General features: G+C 39.9%; 1 protein-coding gene across 8 annotated transcripts in view; it reads right to left on the bottom strand.

Annotated features, from left to right (window-relative positions):
• SEPTIN7 (septin 7) overlaps window positions 1-19,871 on the bottom strand; it is a 107,713-nt gene that overhangs the window by 48,565 nt on the left and 39,277 nt on the right. For 4 of the 8 annotated variants that reach the window (XM_070059715.1, XM_070059718.1, XM_070059716.1 and 1 more), the window contains one exon: window positions 19,390-19,492. The exons of 1 other annotated variant lie outside the window; for it this stretch is intronic. In XM_070059715.1, the coding sequence (XP_069915816.1) occupies window positions 19,390-19,399 (10 nt within the window). In that variant the 5' untranslated portion in view covers window positions 19,400-19,492. Of the gene's footprint in view, window positions 1-17,366; window positions 17,491-19,389; window positions 19,493-19,871 lie in introns of all 8 variants that reach the window. 3 more of the 8 variants (XM_070059712.1, XM_070059717.1, XM_070059713.1) reach the window with 2 other exon arrangements.

Here is a 19,871-nt window from a genome sequence, read left to right as displayed (position 1 = left end):
TGCTCCAAAACACCAGCCCCACAAACCAAACTGTATTTTATTATCAAGAAACTTTATCTGCGGGGGCTCCCGGGGTGGGGGGGCGCTCGGGCCGAGGCAGGATGTTTCCTTCATGATAAAAACGCTTTGTAAAATTCACATTTACAGAATAATAAAGTCAGTTCAAACCCAAGTTTCCCAGGTTGTGCTTGGCCTTGAGGGCTGGGGGAGCCAGGGAGAAGAGTGGGGCTGGGTGGGGGCAGGGTGGGGAAAAAAAAAAAAACAAGAAACTTTATCAAAAGCCATAGAAATTTTGTAAGAAATTAGGAGCATGTGGAAAGGTTGTAATTTAAAGAAAAATAATTAATCTTACTTCACTAATTTATTCACTATAGTTTATATTTTGCTAGACAAATTCACAAATTCACATATGATATCTGGGTGGTAACTACCAAAGTAAATACTTCAAAATCCACTTCCACATTGCTCATGTATAACTAAGTTATCACCGGCGCGGTAGCTCAATAGGCTAATCCTCCACCTAGCGGCGCCGGCACACCGGGTTCTAGTCTCGGTCGGGGCGCCGGATTCTGTCCCGGTAGCCCCTCTTCCAGGCCAGCTCTCTGCTATGGCCCAGGAGTACAGTGGAGGATGGCCCAAGTGCTTGGGCCCTGCACCCCATGGGCGGCCATTGGAGGGTGAACCAACGGCAAAGGAAGACCTTTCTCTCTGTCTCTATCTCTCTCTCACTGTCCACTCTGTCAAAAAAAAAAAAAAAAAAAAAAAAAAGAAAGAAAGAATTGTTCAATCTACTTAATTCTAAGATACACATTTCCCCATCAACATTTCTCTAAATCAAATGTTTGATGATTAAAATAGTCAATACGATATATTTCTTACCTTCTCCAAATCATATCATTGTCCATTCAGATAAACAATGTAAGCCAAGTGATAGAAATCCTAACAAAGACTACAACAAATGCTAGGGATTTAAAACGTCGTAACAGAAATGAAGAATGCTTCTGATGGGTTTATCAGTTGACCAGATATAGCTGAGGAGCCAATCTGAGCTTGAGGGTACTTACAATAGAAAAGCGAAAGAACAAATACTGAAATAAATAAAAATATGCAAGGACTATGAAATAACTACAAAAGGTATAATTATGAGAATACCAGAAGGAAAAGAAAGAAAGGAACAAAAAGGCACTTCAAACAATGACTAACAATGTCCCCAAAATTAATATCAGACAGCAAAGCACAGATCCCAGAAACTCAGAGATACCAAACAGGACAAATGCCAACAGAAGTACACCAAGGCATGTCATTTTAAAATTACAGGAAACTAAAAATAACAAATCCAGAGGAAAAAAAGCACCCCATCTTATAGAGTAACAAACAAGAGTTATATTCAACTTCTCAGAAATCATGAGCAGGAAAAGATAGGAGTGAAATATTCAAGGCAGTGAAAGAACAAAACTATCAACCTAGAATTCTATGCCCTGTGAAATTATCTTTGAAAAATAAAGGAAAGGGCCAGCACTGTAGTGCAATGAGTTAAGGCCCAGACCTACAACGCCAGTATCTCATATGGGCACTAGTTCAAGTCCCGGCTGCTCCACTTCCAACTCAGCTCTCTGTTAATATGCCTGGGAAAGCAGCAGAGGATGGCCCAAGTCCTTGGGCCCCTGCGCCCATGTGGGAGACCCAGAAGAAGCTCCCGGCTCCTGGCTTCGGATCAGCTCAGCCCCTCCGGCCGTTGCAGCCATTTGGGGAGTGAACTATTGGATGATTCACTCTCTCTGTCTCTACTTCTCCCTGTAACTCTTTCAAATAAATATAGTAAATCTTAGAAGAAAAAAAAAAAAGGAAAAATGGGGCTTTCTCAGACAAAAAATGAGGGATATTGCTTTCTGTAGTCATGCTTTACAAAAATGTCAGAAGTTATTTGGGAAGGAGGAAACTTGTATTACAGGCATGATAGATCAAATATGGATCTACAGGAGGACAAGAGCATCAGAAAGGGAGTAAGAAGAAGTAAAATAATTTTTGAGTAAACAAAAGTTCTGAGGACCCCAGCAGAAGGAACAGGCCATCAAGGAGGGAGGTGCCTTTCTCCGAAGGGAGGAAGGAACCTCCACTGTGATACGGCCTTGACTAAACAAGTTCAGAGTCGGTGAACTCAAGGGGCTTCCATAGCCTAGACAGCTCATGGCAAGAGCCTCGGGTGATTGCTGACGTCATGAATAAGAATGCCAATTGTTAAATCAACAACGGGAGTCACTGGGTACGTGCTCCCCACGTAGGATCTCTGTCCTTAATGTGTTTTACTATGAAACTTAAAAACAACATTACTAATCGAACAATACCCTATACCTTGTGTGGTTGTGTGAGTGCAGCCTGTTGAAATCCTTGCTTAGTATATACTAATTTGATCTTCTGTATATGAAGGTAATTGAAAATGAAACTCGATGAAGGGCGGGATGGGAGAGGGAGTGGGAGAAGGGAGGGAGGGAGGTTGGGGGGGGAGCCACAACAATACAAAAGTTGCACTTTGTAAATTCACGTTTATTAAATAAAAAAATAAAAATAAAAAGTTTTGAGGAGTTAAGGAACAGAATCATATTTTGACCTGAAGGGCAAACATCATGTCCTTAACCAGTATGCTCTATTTCCCAGACTTTGAGGAAGCCAAAAAATATGCTTCTTACCCACTTACTCTTAATAGTGAGTGAAGGCCCATTGCTTTTGTTGCACTAACACAAATAAGGAATTTCAAATGCAAAAAGGAAAAGAAAAATCCACTCAAAATTTAAAAGAAAGCCAAAGTTCAACAGCCTTTAATTTCCTCATACCAAGTTCTCTCTACCTATCCCCAGCAATAAATCTCACACCTGTCCTAGACCAAAATCAGAATCTCTTTAGCTGGCTGAATAAGAAGTAAAAGGGAATTTTTTACAAGATACAATAACAGAGCTATTACATCCCTTCAAGAATAAGATTCTGATTCAGTGAACCATCTTCTTCTTCTTCTTCTTCTTCTTTTTTTTTTTTTTTTGACAGAGTGGACAGTGAGAGACAGAGAGAAAGGTTTTCCTTTTCTGTTGGTTCACCCCTCAATGAACTATTTTCTAATGCATTATCAATCAAAACTCACTAAGCAGGACTGGCACTGTGCCATAGTGGGTAAGGCTGTTGTCTGTGATGCAGGCATCCCATACAGGTGCCAGGGTGTGACCTGGCTGCTCCACTTGTGATCAAGCTCCATGTTAACGGCCTGGGAAAGCAGCAGAAAATGGCCCAAGTACTTGGGCTCCCACCACCCATATTGAGACCTGGAAGAAGTTCCTGGCTCCTAGCTTTGACCTGGGCCTGGGCCAGTGCCAGCCACTGGGGCCATGTGGGGAGGGAACCAGTAGATGGAAGATTTTTTTTCTCTGTCTCTCCCTCTCTCTCTGTAACTCTTTCAAAACAAAATTTTTAAGAAATACATAAAAAAACACTCATTAAGCAAGTCTGTACAATTCTGTTGGTGGGCTACTGTGTTTGTCTGAATGATTATATTATGGAGACGGCTAAAATGTTATTCAAATAATGTTGGGTAAAAATGGAGTTTGTAACCAAAGTCACCTTACTGAAATCATTGTGACCATACTGACATTAAACAGGAGCTATAAAAACACAAGCTATTTTAGCAATGATTAATTTATAAAATATGGAATTTGATGGATATTATGGAAATAATTTGATAAAACAATTTTTATGTCCCAATTTTCCTGGGAAGCACCTGAAAGGTGTCATTAAACTCATCCCAACTTTCTCTATGCTTCTATAAACACCACTAAGCTTTATAAACACTTAAACCAAGTCATCTTAAACTTTTTTTCCAAAAGTAAAAAAAAAAAAAAATGATTGTTTAACTTATAAAGGTCTAGGGGAAAAGTACTATATTAGAGATTAAAATGATTTTGGAACATCTTACCCAGTTCCACGAATAAACTGGTTTTGTGACCTTGCACAAACCCAAACTTCAGTGACTCAGTGTACTGATCAATAAAGGGTGGTCAACAGTATCTACAGTAACACAAATGCTGTTGTGAGGGATCTTATTAGGACTATACCTTGCTTGCCACAATGGACACCTGAATCATAGATAAATTAACAATGGGTAGATGTAATGAAAGTATTTGATTACCAGTCATGTTTTCTTACAGAAAAAAAGCACAATCACTAAGAATAAAGGTCAAAAGACAAGTAGGCAGCCTAAACAAGGAGAAAAAAACATCTGAGATCAAGGCCACAGGAAGAGTAACATTAGCATATTAGTCCATTTTTTCACTGGCTGGGTACTCTAAAGAAAAGAGGTCTATTTCTCACAGTTTTGGAGGCTGAAAGTACAAACAGCTTAGCACCAACTCTTGAGAATGGCCTGGGCTATATTATTTCATCTACCATTGGAAGCCATGTGCACGAGGGAGAGATCACATCACAAGACAAGAAGCCAAAAGGTTGGAAGTGGCCAGACTTGTTCTTTCATAAAAATCCTATCCAGAGAATTTATGGATCCCAAGAGAACTACCTTAATCCCTTCCTTTCCAAGGGTACATCCCCAATGATCTAAGGATTTCCCAGTAGGCCTCAACTTTTTACGAACTTAATATTTTATTTATATTCTAACATATTAATTTATATTATAGTCAAAAGCTTAATGTTCCACTAAATACAGTTAAACTATTTCAAAACATTCTGAACAACCTGCTGATTGATACAAATTAATGTCTATATTACATTTATTCTGACTTTGAAATGTAATGCTTTGGAGGGCCACCATTGTGGCATACTGGGTAAAGCTGCCGCCTGCAACATCAGTATTTCATGTGGATGCCAGCTGGATTCCTGGTTGCTCCACTTCCCATCCAGCTCCCAGCTAATGAGCCTGGGAAAGCAGCATAAAATGACCCAAGTGCTTGGGCCTCTGTACCTACGTGGGAGACTGGATAAAGCTCCTGGCTTCGATCCAGCCCAGTCTTGGCCATTGCAACCATTTCAGGATTGAACCAGTGAATAGAAGAACTCTCTCGCTCTATCTCTCTCTCTCTGTGTAATTCTGCTCTTCAAATAAATAAAATCAATCTTCAAAAATAATGAAACAATAAAAAGAAAGGCAATGTACTATATATATATGCTCTAGAACAGAGTCATTAGCATTCCCTTTATCGGTATTTAAGGGGAAATAATTTGATTTAAACTCTTTTTTCTAGAGCACACTTCTGTCACAGTGCTTAAGACACTGCTTAGGATGCCGACATCCCATTTCATTGACCTTGGGTCCAAGTCCCAGCTTCACTCCCAATCTAGTGCACACCCTGGGAAGCAACAGGTGATGGTGGCTCAAGTACTTGGGTCCATCCCAGCTATATGAAATGAGTTCTGGGCTCTTGGCTTAAGTCTTGTCCAGACTCAGCTGTTGCAGGCATTTCAGTAGTAAACCAACAGATATAAGGTTATCTCTCTCTTTGTCTCTATCAATTCACCTTTTAAATAAATTTTTAAAAATCTTAGCTTTTCCTGTCCTTATTAAAACAAAATATAATCCTTATAATTTAAGATGTTAAATATTTTGTGAAAATTACAAAGCAAAAGTGACTAGAGTTTTAATAAAATACACGTAACATAGTAAGTAGGTTTAAATAACCACAACTTTCTTACATGTGGAGTCAAGTCCACCATCATTCAAGAATACTAAATTTTAATACTAACTTTAATGAAATGAATGCCCATGACATGTACATGAGGTTTTGAACAATGTTACACTAACATTTATTTATAATCAAGGTCAGCTGCCTTCAGGTCCTTGGATTTGGGATCCACAGGATTTACAAAAGAAGAATCCAAGGCCGGCGCCATGGCTCAATAGGCTAATCCTCCGCCTGTGGCGCCGGCACACCGGGTTCTAGTCCCGGTCGGGGTGCCGGATTCTGTCCCGGTTGCCCCTCTTCCAGGCCAGCTCTCTGCTATGGCCCAGGAGTGCAGTGGAGGATGACCCAAGTGCTTGGGCCCTGTACCCGCGAGGGAGACCAGGAGAAGCACCTGGCTCCTGGCTTCGGATCAGCGCGATGCGCCGGCCGCAGCGCGCCGGCCATGGCGGCCATTGGAGGGTGAACCAACGGCAAAAGGAAGACCTTTCTCTCTGTCTCTCTCTCTCACTCTGCCTGTCAAAAAAAAAAAAAAAAAAAAAAAAAAAAAAAAAGAAAGAAAGAAAAGAAAAGAAAAAAGAAAAAAAGAAGAATCCAAAAAGTTCCCCAATTAAAGATACTTTCTTATCTTTGCTTTACTAGCTTCTCAACTTAAAGTCATGTCTAACTAGTATCTAAATTTTCAGTGACTTGAATAGTACCTGGCACTTTGTTAGAGATCATTAATTTATTATAAAGTAAGTGAATAAGGAATGCAAAGAGAATCTTTGCCTTCAAAACTTTAACTATGGTAGGAGGCATAAAGCATGCAAACAACCATAATACAAGGCAGAATTTGATCAAGATCATGAATTCGACACACAAGAGCAATGGAATTTCAGAAAACAGAAATCACATCAGCCTGGAAAGGAAGTCACATTTTGAAATAAGACTCTGAAAGAATATTGTTTCAGTAAGCATTTCTACTTGCTGGAATACTTGTAGGTAAAAGCGGTCACTTTTATCCCATCTTACGATAAAGATGTGGAAAGGAGAAATTATTTTTAGAAACAGTATGTTTATCTGCTTTGAAGAGATTTGACCATATTGGAACTGAGGCAGGAGAGCTGGTGACCAAACCGCAGAGCTCTTCCATCTTATTCCTCACATTTCTTCCGGTATTTTTCCTGGGTTTTGAACTTTGCACAAATTCAATTCCTAATTTAACCACAATACAAGTACATGACCTGAATCAAGATACTTATTTTATTAACTAGAACAGCACTTGATATAAAAAGTACCTCAGATGTTATCTATTACTAAAATACAGGTGTTAATTTTAATTGAAGTACAGACAGCACCCAACTATAGTTCTTACTTACATAAGCTTATAAGCTACTTCTTCTTTTTATTTTTTTTAGATCTTTTAATTTACTTATCTGAGAGGTAGAGTTACAGATAGTGAGAGGGAGAAACAGAGAAAAAGGTTTTCCGTCCATTGGTTCACTCCCCAAATGGCCGCAATGGCCGGAGCGTCACCAATCCAAAGCCAGGAGCCAGGTGCTTCTTCCCGGTCTCCCATGTGGGTGCAGGGGCCCAAACACTTGGGCCATCTTCTACTGCTTTCCCAGGCTACAGCAGAGAGCTGGATTGGAAGAGGAGCAGCCAGGACTAAAACTGGCACCCATATGGGATGCCGGTGCCACAGACGGAGATTAACCTACTGCGCACGGTGCCAGCCCCAAAGAGCTATTTCAAAATAAATTACTACATCCACCCCAAACTCGTAGCTCAGAATATCCAGCAAGTGTTTCTGTAATTTTAAGAAGCATCCCTAAAATTATTTAAAATGTATATGAAATTAATAAATTCTAGTAAACAGAAGGTGACATATGCCAGATTATAATAACATGCAAAGATGACAAGTGGCAATGGATCCTAAGAAAGTAGGCTTCAAAGTCCCAAAGGGACAAATATCATATGTTCTCCCTGATCTGTGACAACTGAGCACCTAAAAGGAAATCTGTATAAGTGAAACTGACACTATGAGAAACAATGACTTGATCAGCCCTTGTCCTGACTGTTGAGGAACAGCTTACTATTTTATTCTTTTTAGTATTTTCTTGTTCTACTTAACACCATTGGTTGGACACAATTATTCTTAGGTGTTCAAATTTAACTGAAAATTGATCTCTGTGAAAAGTAAGAGTGGGAATAAGAGAGGGAGAAGATGTACAGTTCGGCACACACTAAGACTTACCCCTAATGGTAGAGCTAGAAATATGCCATGGGATTCCAAATCCCATTAAGGTGGCATGTACCAATGCCATCTTACTAAAGTGATCAGTTTAAGTTCATAATTGATCATAAAGATAGGATTAAGTGTCAAGGGGATCACATAAACAAGACTAGTGTCTGCTAATAATAACTGATAGAATTAAAAAGGAGAGAACATGGGAAGCAGGATACACAGCAGGCTCATAGAACCACAGATGCCCTAAATGGCACTCTGGCCTCAGAGTCAGTCCTTAAAGTTTTCAGATCCGGCTAAAAATTCCATGAGAGTTTCTCAGGTATGGAAAGCCAAGACACTGTGGCAAAATAAAATGAACTAAATGAAAGATCTCTGTGAGTGAGATACCAGCAGAAAGAACAGGCCATCAAAGAAGGAGGTACCTTTCTCTGCAGGGAGGAGAGAACTTCTACTTTGACTATGGCCTTTTCTAAATAAGGTCAGAGTTTGTGAACTAAGAGGCTTCCATAGCCTTGGCAGCTCATGACAAGAGCCTCGGGTCTTGACGTCATAAATAAGAGTGTTAAATAATAAACAATAAATAAATAATTGTTAAATCAACAACGGGAGTCACTATGCACTTACTCCCCATGTAGGATCCCTGTCCTTAATGTGTTGTACTATACGAATTAACAGTAAAACTAGTATTCCAACAGTACTTTATACTTTGTGTGTCTGTGTGGGTACAAACTGTTGAAATCTTTATACTAAGTTGATCTTCTGTATACAAAGAAAATTAAAAATGAATTTTAATGAAGAATGGAATGGAAGAGGAAGAAGGAGATGGGATGGTTTGTGGGTGGCAAGTGAGGTTATGGGGGAAAAACCGCTTTAATCCAAAAGTTGTACTTTCAAAATTTATATTTATTAAATAAAAGTTAAAAAAAAAAAAAAAAAAGAGGCTTCGAAACAACCAGGCAAACCAGTGGGCAGTATTATAAAAAGTGAGGAAGAATTTTTTAAAAGGTAGGAGGTAGGGCACCAATGTCAAATTAAGAGGTTAAAGAAAAAGTGATTAACAGACAACCAGAAAGCCTTTTACTGGCATTCAATTAAAGAATTTTTTGCTTTAAGGGGACAGCAAAAATGTAAAAAGTAATGAGTGGGAAATTTAAAAAGTAAACATTTATTATTTCTTTAAATCTGGCAGTGAAATGAAGATGATATCACACATGAATAAGATAAAAGATGTGTTGCCAAGGAACGATGATATTCTTTGTTTTGCTTCTTAATATGCTAATGTGGCAAAGAATTAATCTATCAAGAACAGTTTCAATGATACTAGATACTAATTATTTTTAAGGTGTTCCAAACATATGTGGTCTGGGATTTGCTATAAGACTATTTCATCTCCTCAAAATCTATCACAGTATCCTATTACATACAAAAATGTTAATACTAAAATACAAGCTAAACAAGTTCTCTATGACTTGGCTCTGAAATGATCTTAAAAGTTAAGTAAACTTAACTTATTCAAATTATAGTAATTGCTACCAACTCTATAAAAGTTATGTAATAATTGTGCTGTGTAGGAAACATTCCAACCAGTCCCTCAATAATTACTCCATATGCCAAGTCAAACAGTTTTCAACTGCTACATGTGTAATGTTGGGAGGTCCTGATCTTTCTTGGTATTTTCAGAGATAAAAATATTCTTGATACAGACCAGTCTGAGTCGATAGCTGAATTTTTTAATTTTCATGTTCCTAGAAAAATATCTAACTGCCTACCTGGAAAATTTTCTTTGTAAAAACTGGATGACCATAAATGTGAGGTGAAATATACCACCCAACTCAGGCTACTGCCTGCAAGCTTTCATAAGAAATATGTAAGTTCTTCTGCTAAATTGAAAATTGGGGTGGGTGCTGTGGCTCAGTGATTAGGCTTCCACTTGGGGAGATCCACATCCCATATCAGAGTTCCAGGTTTCAAGACCCAGCTCTGAAGGCTGGTGCTATGAAATAGGTTAAGCCTCTGCCTGCAACACCAGCATCCCATGTAGGTGCTGGTTCGAGTCCCAGCTGCTCCACTTCCAATCCAGTTCATTACAAACATGCCTGGGAAAGCAGTGGAGGGTGGCCCAAGTGCTTAGGCCTCTGGCCCAAGTAGGAGACAAACAAGTCTCCTGGATCCTGGCTTCAGTCTAGCCAAGCCCTGGCCATTGTGGCCATTTGGGGAGTGAATCAGTGGATGGATGATCATTTTCTCTCTCTCTCCTATTTCTGACTTTTAAATAAAATCAATCTTTTTTAAAAAAAAGAAAGAAAGAAAGATTAAAAAAAAAAAAAGATTTATCTCTGCATCTGATTCCAGCTTCTTGCTAATGTACGTCCAGAAGGCAGCAGATGAAGGCTCAAGTACTTGAGTCCTTGCCATTCACATGAGAGACCTAGATCCTAGTTTCAGGATCTTGGCTTTGACTTGGTTCATCCCAGCTACTGCAGGCATTTGGAAAGTGAATCATCTAATGGAAGACAGATATCTCTCTCACTCTGCTTTTCAAATAAAACTGTAAAAAAAATAAACAAAATGAAGAGCTGAAATCAACAGTTTTGATACTGCTTTTGATCTCTCCCTGAATTTAACTCTACATACTTCTCATTATTACCTGAAATTCCAACTGATTAGTCAATGAAGATTCTGACTTAAAAATCAAGTACTGGGGCCACACTGCGTAGTGGGTTAAAAAGCTGCTGCCTGCAGAGCCAGAATCCCATATGGGCAGCCGTTACGAGTCCCAGCTGCTCCACTTCTGATCCAGCTCCCTGCTAATTGCCTGGGAAAGCAGCTGAAGATGGCCCAAGTGCTTGGATTACCGCACCCAAATGGGAGATCTGGATGAAGCTCCTGGCTCCTGACTTCAGCCTAGCCCAGTACTGGCCATTGTGGCCATCTGGGGAGTGAACCAGTGGGTGGAAGACTCTCTCTCTCCTCTCTCTCTCCCTCTCTCTCTCTCTCTCTCTCTCTCTCTCCTCTCTCCTCTCTCTCTCTCTCTCTGCCTCTCCCCCTTTCTCTGTGTAACTCTTTCAAATAAATAAATAAATCTTTAAAAAAAATCATGATTATTGTGATACCATTAGTCTCTCACAGCTTGGAAAAAAGTAAGGCTTATCCTATAACTTCTAGTTGTGGCCAGCAAGAAAATAAGAGTTTTAATTTAGAAGGAAATAGGCTTGTTTTGGATTGTCTGAATTAGACAAAGTAGAGATTTTAGGGAAATATCAGATTGGAGAGCTCTATGAAGCAACATACATAGAAGTAAGTAAAGGAGAAATGCCAGTAAAATAGAATACTAAAGAAATGATTCTACTGGAAAACTAGTGGATAGAAGAAAATAAGGTTGTTGGTTTTTTCTGGAGTAGGAAGCATGTTCTCTATAAGGGTGCTAAGGAGAAGCTTCCAAAGCAGAACCGGGCATTCTTTAATTGAACTAGATAACTCATAGATTCTTCCAAATATCAAAATATATACCCAGGGCCGGCGTCGCGGCTCAACAGGTTAATCCTCCACCTAGCGGCGCCAGCACACCGGGTTCTAGTCCCGGTCAGGGCACCGGATTCTGTCCCGGTTGCCCCTCTTCCAGGCCAGCTCTCTGCTGTGGCCAGGGAGTGCAGTGGAGGATGGCCCAAGTCCTTGGGCCCTGCACCCCATGGGAGACCAGGAGAAGCACCTGGCTCCTGCCTTCAGATCAGTGCAGTGCGCTGGCCGCAGCGGCCATTGGAGGGTGAACCAACGGCAAAGGAAGACCTTTCTCTCTCTCTCTCTCTCTCTGTCCACTCTGCCTGTAAAAAACAAAACAAAACAAAAAAATAAACAAAAAAAAAATATATATATACCCAAAGAACTAGTGGTTGGGGGTCTGTGGATCATATAAATGATTACCTCACTGATATTTCTATAAAAATACCCAAGTGTGCATAGCTACAACATTCCCACTTAACAGCCAAACTGTTAGTGATATTTAGTGATTTAATAAAAAGTTTCAAATCAGTTATCAGACATGTGAATTAAGATGTATAAAAGCTTTGTCTAAATTGAATTAACAATGTCATTTTACTTTATTTGGCATTTAAAAGACAAAACGACCCAATATTAAAGCATGAGACAAACATAGCATTCACACACTTTGGGGTAACTGCATTAGTTGGTATGACATTTTCTTTTTTCTTTTTTTTTCTTTTTTCTTTTTTCTTTTTTTTTTTTTTTTTGACAGGCAGAGAGGACAGTGAGAGAGAGAGAGAGAGAGAAAGGTCTTCCTTTTGCCATTGGTTCACACCCTCAATGGCCGCTGCAGCCCGCACTCTGTGGCCGGAGCACCGCGCTGATCCGAAGCCAGGAGCCAGGTGTTTCTCCTGTTCTCCCAAGCGGGTGCAGGGCCCAAACACTTGGGCCATCCTCCACTGCACTCCTGGGCTACAGCAGAGCTGGACTGAAGAGGAGCAACCGGGACAGAATAAAGCTCCTGACTCCAGCTCTCAGCCAGTACAGACCCTGGGAGGCATCAGTAATGGCTCAAACAAATTGGTTCTTGTTACACTCATGGGAAACTAGAATGCATTCCTGGCTCTAGCCCCAGCTCTTACATGCATTTGGGGAGTTAATTAGTGGAGGGGAGTTCTCTATCTCTCTTTTTCAAATGAACAGAGAGAGAAATCTTGTCAACTTCTATTAAGAACAATCTCTAAGACTCTTCATTTCACTAATGTTAAATATCTGCCACAATCAACATGTTAATATTGTAAAGGTCTATAAGGAGCTTCCTCTGGGTCTCCCACATGGGTGCAGGGGCCCAGGCACATTAGCAGGGAGCTGGATCAGAACTGGAGCAGCTGGGATCCAAACTGGCACCCATAATGGATGCCAGCGTCATAGTTGGTGTTTTTACCCAGTATGCAACAATCCTGATCATGAGGTGTGCCTTTGGCCTCATGGTTAAATTGCAGCTTAGGATATCCACAGCTACCCATCCACATTCTTGGAAGCAACAGATGATGGCTCAAGTTTGTGGGTACCTGTCAGCCAGGTGAAAGATCTGGATGAAATTCCATGCCCTTGACTTCAGCCTGGCCCAGTCCTACATGCTGCAAGCATTTGGGGAATGAATCAGCAAATGGAAAACTGCTCTGCTGTCTGTGTGTTTGTGAGTGACTTTCAAAAAAAAATGAAAATTTTATAAAATTACGGGAATATTTATAAAACTAACTAAAGAAGGCTGATTTTCAATATGTACCTGAAACACAAAACCATAATAATAATGAGTTCTTTTACAAAACTGGCAAAATAAAATTGTAAATTAAAATTCAAACATAAGCCGGCGCCACAGCTCACTAGGCTAATCCTCCGCCTTGCGGCGCCTGCACACCGGGTTCTAGTCCCGGTTGCCCCTCTTCCAGGCCAGCTCTCTGCTGTGGCCAGGGAGTGCAGCAGAGAATGGCCCAAGTACTTGGGCCCTGCACCCCATGGTAGACCAGGAGACCTGGCTCCTGCCTTCGGATAGGCGCGGTGCGCCGGCCGCAGCACGCCGGCCGCGGCGGCCATTGGAGGGTTAACCAATGGCAAAAGGAAGACCTTTCTCTCTGTCTCTCTCACTGTCCACTCTGCCTGTCAAAAAATAAAAAAATTCAAACATAATAGTGAAGGGCAGGCATAGTAGCAGCCTAGCAGGTTAAGCCACCACCAGCAACACCAGCATCCCATATAGGCACTGGTTCATTTCTCAGCTGCTCCACTTCCAATCCAGGTCACCGCTAATGCACCTGGGAAAGTTATGGAAGATGCCCCAAGTACTTGAGCCCCTGCCACTCACACGGGAGACTCAATAGAAGCTCCTGGTTTCCACCCAGCCCAATCCCAGGTATTGTGGCCATTTGGGGAATGAATCAGTGGATGGAAGATCTCTCTCTGTGTTTGCTCTCTTTCTCTGTAACTCTGCCTTCAAAATAAATAAACCTTTAAAAACACAAATACAGGGTCAGTGCTGTGGCATTGTAAGTTAACCCTTCACCTGTGCCACCTGGATATCATATGGGTGCTTGTCTGAGTCCCAGCCACTCTACTTCTGATCCAGCTCCCTGTTAATGGTCTGGGAAAGCAGTGGAAGATGGCAAAAGTGTTTGGGCTCCTGCACCCATGTGGAAGACCCAGAGGAAGCTCCTGGATCCTGGCTTTGGATCAGCCCAGCTCTAGCCATTGTAGCCATCTAGGGAGTGAACCAGTGGACAGAAGACCTCTCTCTGTATGTTCCTCTCTCTGTCCATAGCTCTACCTCTTGAATAAATTAAATCTTTTAAAAAAACCAAACACAATAGTTATTCATTATCCTATCAGACCAATAAGAGGCTATCAGCTTTAAAACCAAATAATATCTCCCCAACTGTTAATATGGCACTTCAAATATATGCAATATGGGGGCTGGTGCTGGTGTTGTGGGTTAAGCCTCTGCCTGCGGAGCTGCATACAATATAGATGCTATTCAAGCCCCAGCTGCTCCACTTCCAACCAGCTCCCTGCTAATATGACTAGGAAAGTAACAAAGGATGACCCAAGCCCTTGGACCCTTGCACCCACATAGGCAAGAGCCTCCCAGCATAGGACTGCTCCTGGCTGCAGTCTGGCCCAGCACTAACCATTGCAGTCACCGGGGGAGTCAACCAGAAGATGGAAGAACTCTCTCTCCCTTTTAGAAGTGTTTTTTTTTTTTTTTTTTTAAAGATTTATGTATTTTGAAAGTCAGAGTTACAGAAAGAGACAGAGAGAGAACGAGAGATTGATCCTCCATCCTCTAGTTCCTTTTCCAAATGGCCACAACGGCTGGGACTGGGCCAGGGTGAAGCCAGGAACCAGGAGCTTCCTCTGGGTCTCCCATGTGGGTGCAGGGGCCCAAGCCGTTAGGGTATTCTCCACTACTTTCCCAGGCACATCAGCAGGGAGCTGGACTGTAAGTGGAGCAGCTGGGACTCAAATTGGCAGTCATATCTTTTTTTTCTTTTTAAGATTTATTTATTTGAAAGGCAAAGTTACATAAAAGACAGAGGAAGGGACAGAGAGGTATCTTTAAAAAAAAAAATTCAAAATCAAGAATTCCAATCTCCTTTTCATTGTGTGAATCAGTCTCCAAAATTTAGGCTAATTCATCTTTCCAGCCATATTTTTAAACTGTAAAGTCCTACCTTAGGAATCTGATCCTAAGGGGACTGTAACTGTTTTCTTGAGCACATAAGAATGGTTTCTTTATTTTATCAGAATACTATTCAGGAAGATGAGATGCTCATTCTATAAAATATATGGAAGCTGAAACTGATTAGAGGAATAACAAATTCACTTCTCCCACTTCACACCCACTCTAGGCTAGATAATCCTTCCTGTGGAAAGGTAGAAAAACTACACACAGTATTTGAGTTTTCTAGTTCTCATATTCTCTCTCTCTCTCTCTCTAACATACACACACACACACACACACACACACACACAATCTTTCAGGAAAAACAGAGCATCTAGTTGAATTCATACAAGTTCAATACATACTGGATGACCTCTACCATATTCAACATCCTCATATGAACTTTTACATGGCCGTCAAAAACATACCAGCCTAAATGAGAGACAAACTGGTTTTGCTTCCAATGTGAGCATGGGCAAGTAATCTGATTTCTCTATGCCTTAGTTTCCTCATCTCTAAAATGGGATAGCAACAATTCCTACTTCATAGAGTTTATGCAAGGATTGCATGAGCTAATAGCTATAAAATATTTAAAATATTACCTGGCACATATGTTATTTAAGTACTCACTACTATTTTCTCAGCTGGATTGCTCCCTTAATCTCTATCCCTACTCTATTCTTCAAAAATCTACCCCAATACCTCATCTTCCAAATAAATCAGTAACCATCTCCAACCAAGAGTAAGCTCTCTTCTAGTCTTAAACCTCTATGAATCTTATTTTTGCATGATTCAAAGAATATACATTTACTTGCTAGAAATGTTACTTATTATTTTATGTGTAGCTTGCTTTGTCATATAAATTGTAAGCTCTTCTAGGAGAGAAAATACAAAATATGTATCATCCCTCCTTGACACAAAAAAAATCACTCAAGTAAGGACTCAATATACATTTGTTATGTGGCAGTTATTGGATAAAGGTTTTCCAACAAGGTACAAAGAGTTTCACAAAGAAATCACTGATACAGATCCTCAGTTTGAGCAGTGTGTAAGTCTTAAACCAAGAACTGTTATAACAGCCAAAATTATCCTACCTTAGTTTAGATCTCAAAATGAGGACTTAGCTCATTAGGAATAGCTTGCAGTTTTAAAGTCAAGAATATTAAAGCAAGGTTGGCTTTAGTGTTCTTGGATTTGCAAACAATGCTGCTAGATTCGACCTAAAGTCTGAAAAAACAGATCAACATATTAAATACTTACTTAAAAGTTACTATATGTTAGGTCCTTCTGCAACTATGCAGATGAATCTTTTTCGATTTAGTACCTGCACTGAACCAGTCTACACAAATAGTGCTAATTAAAGGTTCAAAGTACAATGGGAAAAAGGATTTTAACACCTGGTCTCCTTTATCCTCAACTGAAGTCTTATTATCAATGAAGAAAAAAACAATAAAAGCTGTTTTTCATAATAAATTATTAAATAAGACACATCTAGAGACTGAATGTTTCCTCTAAAAACTAGGTGTGATTACTATTAGATTTCCCATGTGGGAAAATGACAGAGATTTTAAGTCATGTATCTGATCTTGATCACCACATATTATTCTAAGTATCTGTTCAAGAGATTATTCTTTAAAATTCATTATTACAATTCTTTTAATAGAGCTAAATTTGGCTACAACTTAAGATTATTAAAATTATAAATGTAAAGGTTAAGATATGTTTCTTCATAAATAATGATATAGCTAATAACCTAGAGAAGAAAAGGTATGCTTTGCATTATTTTATCCAGCTATCTAGACCCACCTCTGCTCCACAGCAGCAGCTTGCAAACCAGGTATACTAAGCAACCAGAGACATGCAAATTAACCATCTCTATCATGCATAAAATTTATAAACTTTTTAACTACAAGAGGTTTCCAAAAATACATAATATGAAAAAAACTATGTAGATTTTTATTTTCTGTGGTAAAATAAATATTAATTCCACTTTTCCTATAACATTTAGAAATACTCCCTCATGTATGAAATTACAAGGCATGCAACCTCTAAACAGCTACAAACTGACCAACAGGTAAAATAATCTGGTCAATAAATAAAACATGGGCTGAAAAGCCCATGAGAGTATTTCAGGCATGGAAAGCCAAGACACTCTGGGAAAAAAAAAAAAAAAAAAAAAAAAAAAAACAAACAAACAACGAAATGAAAGATCTCCACGAGTGAGATCCCAGTGGAAAGAACAGGTCATCAAAGAAGGAGGTACCTTTCTCTGAAGGGAGGAGAGAACTTCCACTTTGACCATGGCCTTGTCTAAATATGATCAGAGTCGGTGAACTCAGGGGGCTTCCACAGCCTTGGCAGCTCATGACAAGAGCCTAGGGTGATTACTGATGCCATAAACAAGAGTGTCAATTTGTTAAGTCAACAACAGGAGTCACTGTGCACTTACTCCTCATGTAGGATCTTTGTCCTTAGTGTGCTGTACATTAAGATTTAATGCTATAACGAGTACTCAAACAGTATTTTTCACTTTATGTTTCTGTGTGGGAGCAAACTGTTGAAATCTTTACTTAATGTATGCTAAACTGATCATCTGTATATAAAGAGAATCGAAAATGAATCTTGATGTGAATGGAAGGGGAGAGGGAGTGGGAAAGGGGAGGGTTGTGGGTGGGAGGGACGTTATAGGGGGGAGGCCATTGTAACCCATAAGCTGTACTTTGGAAATTTATATTCATTAAATAAAAGTTTAAAAAAAAAAATTCTACCCTTCAATGACAGAGTATTTCATACCTAATCCAATTAACCTAACTCAGCACCAAAGTAAAAATATGAGATGATGGAATATAATTACCAAAAAATTACTGTGTACTGTCTAAAAAACCCATCATCAAAATCATTTTTTCTTAAGGATAGTTAAATCACTATCCTGCCTTTCACTTCCTTCAATGAAGAAATACAACAAAGTTACATCATACTCATGACTTACGTTCTAAAGTTAGCCTACATAAGGTAAAAATGTTATACAGTCATCTTACTGATGTGTAAAATGTGACAGAATATGTTTCTTCATATATAGTGATATTAACAACATGGTCAAAATAATCTTTGGGGCTAGCGCTGTGGCATAACGGGTAAAGCCACCACCTGCAATGCCGGCATCCCATATGGGCGCCAATTTGAGTCCCGGCTGCTTCACTTTTGATCCAGCTCTCTGCTGTGGCCTGGGAAAGCAGAAGATGGCCCAAGTCCTTGGGCCCCTGCAGCCACATGGGAGACCTAGAAGAAGCTCCTGGCTCCTGGCTTCAGATCGGTGCAGCTACGGCTGTTGCGTCCAACTGGGAAACAAGCCAGCAGATAGAAGATCTCTCTCTCTCTGCCTCTCCTTCTCTCTCTGTGTAACCGACTTTCAAATAAATAAATAAATCTTTAAAAAAAATAATCTTTAAGAGTATAACAGGGAGGGGCTGGCGCTGTGGCGTAGTGGGTTAAGCCGCCTCCTACAGTGCCTGTATTCCATATGGGCACCAGTTCAAACCCGGCTGCTCCACTTCCAATCCACCTCTCTGCTATGGCCTGGGAAAGCAGTGGAAGATGGCCCAAGTCCTTGGCCCCTGCACCCACATGGGAGACCCGGAAGAAGCTCCTGGTCCTTGGCTTCAGATGGCACAGCTCCAGCTGCTGTGGCCAACTGGGGAGTGAACCAGTGGATGGAAGACCTCTCTCTCTCTCTCTTCCTTCTCTCTCTGTGTAACTCTTTCAAATAAATAAATCTTAAAAAAACAAAACAAGTCTAACAAGGAAAGTCATATTTCACTCATTCCAGGTCTCCTAGTCAATGAAGGAAATTCCAAGCAGGGTCATTTGGATTACTATCATCGTCCACCCTATCTTTCTTTTTAAAATTCAGAGCACATACTTATTTAAATATTTAATTCATAAGATGACTCCATTATATAATCAAAGGAACAAAATGATCTTAGAATAGTAAATAACCACCAGATGCTATCTCCTTCTGAAGCATTACTAACTGAAGAAAACTTTTCCAGTGTTCTACTACACCATCACCCACTGCTTCTAAACTTTTACTTAGTTTCTATCTTAAAAAGAGGCAAGAAGATATATAAATTCCATTATTCCATACATTTTAAAATATTTGCATAATAAGGGAAAATATAACATATGACCGGGGCAGATATTTGGACTATTATTTTCTTAAATTTATTCCGAGTTGATTAAATCTAAAACATACCAAAACTCCGCTTTAGTGAGAAATCACATCTTACCTACTACCATAAGGGTGAATTCAAATCCTCTCTTCACTGATTTTCTGTATACTTGATTTGGAAGATTGGCGAATCCCACATAGCCTTCAAGATTCTTCTGTTGCTGAGAAAAATAAAATTCATGTATTATAATACTAATCTGTAACTCATTTCAAATTCCCTTTATCAACCTACTTTAGGAAATTACACAAAACGGCATCCATAGCAAATCAAATTGCTTTTATAGCATTACCAATAAAAGCAATAGTTAATTGCAGAATGAACAGAATTAATTACACAAGTTGACCTGATAATACAGTATTTAATAATAAAAAGTAAAGAAAATGGGGCACAAGCATTATGGCACAGTGGATTAAGCCATCATCTGCAACACCAGCATCCCATATGGGCACCAGCTGGAGTCCTGTCAGCTCCACTTCCAATCCAGTTCCCTGCTAACGTGTCTGAGAAAGCAGAAGATGGCCCAAAGTGCTTGGGCCCCT

The sequence above is a fragment of the Oryctolagus cuniculus genome, chromosome 16, assembly GCF_964237555.1.
Source record: "Oryctolagus cuniculus chromosome 16, mOryCun1.1, whole genome shotgun sequence".
NCBI lineage: Eukaryota > Metazoa > Chordata > Mammalia > Lagomorpha > Leporidae > Oryctolagus > Oryctolagus cuniculus.
The sequence above is the reverse complement of the archived record's forward strand: the minus strand, read 5'-3'. Positions and strand labels throughout refer to the sequence as shown.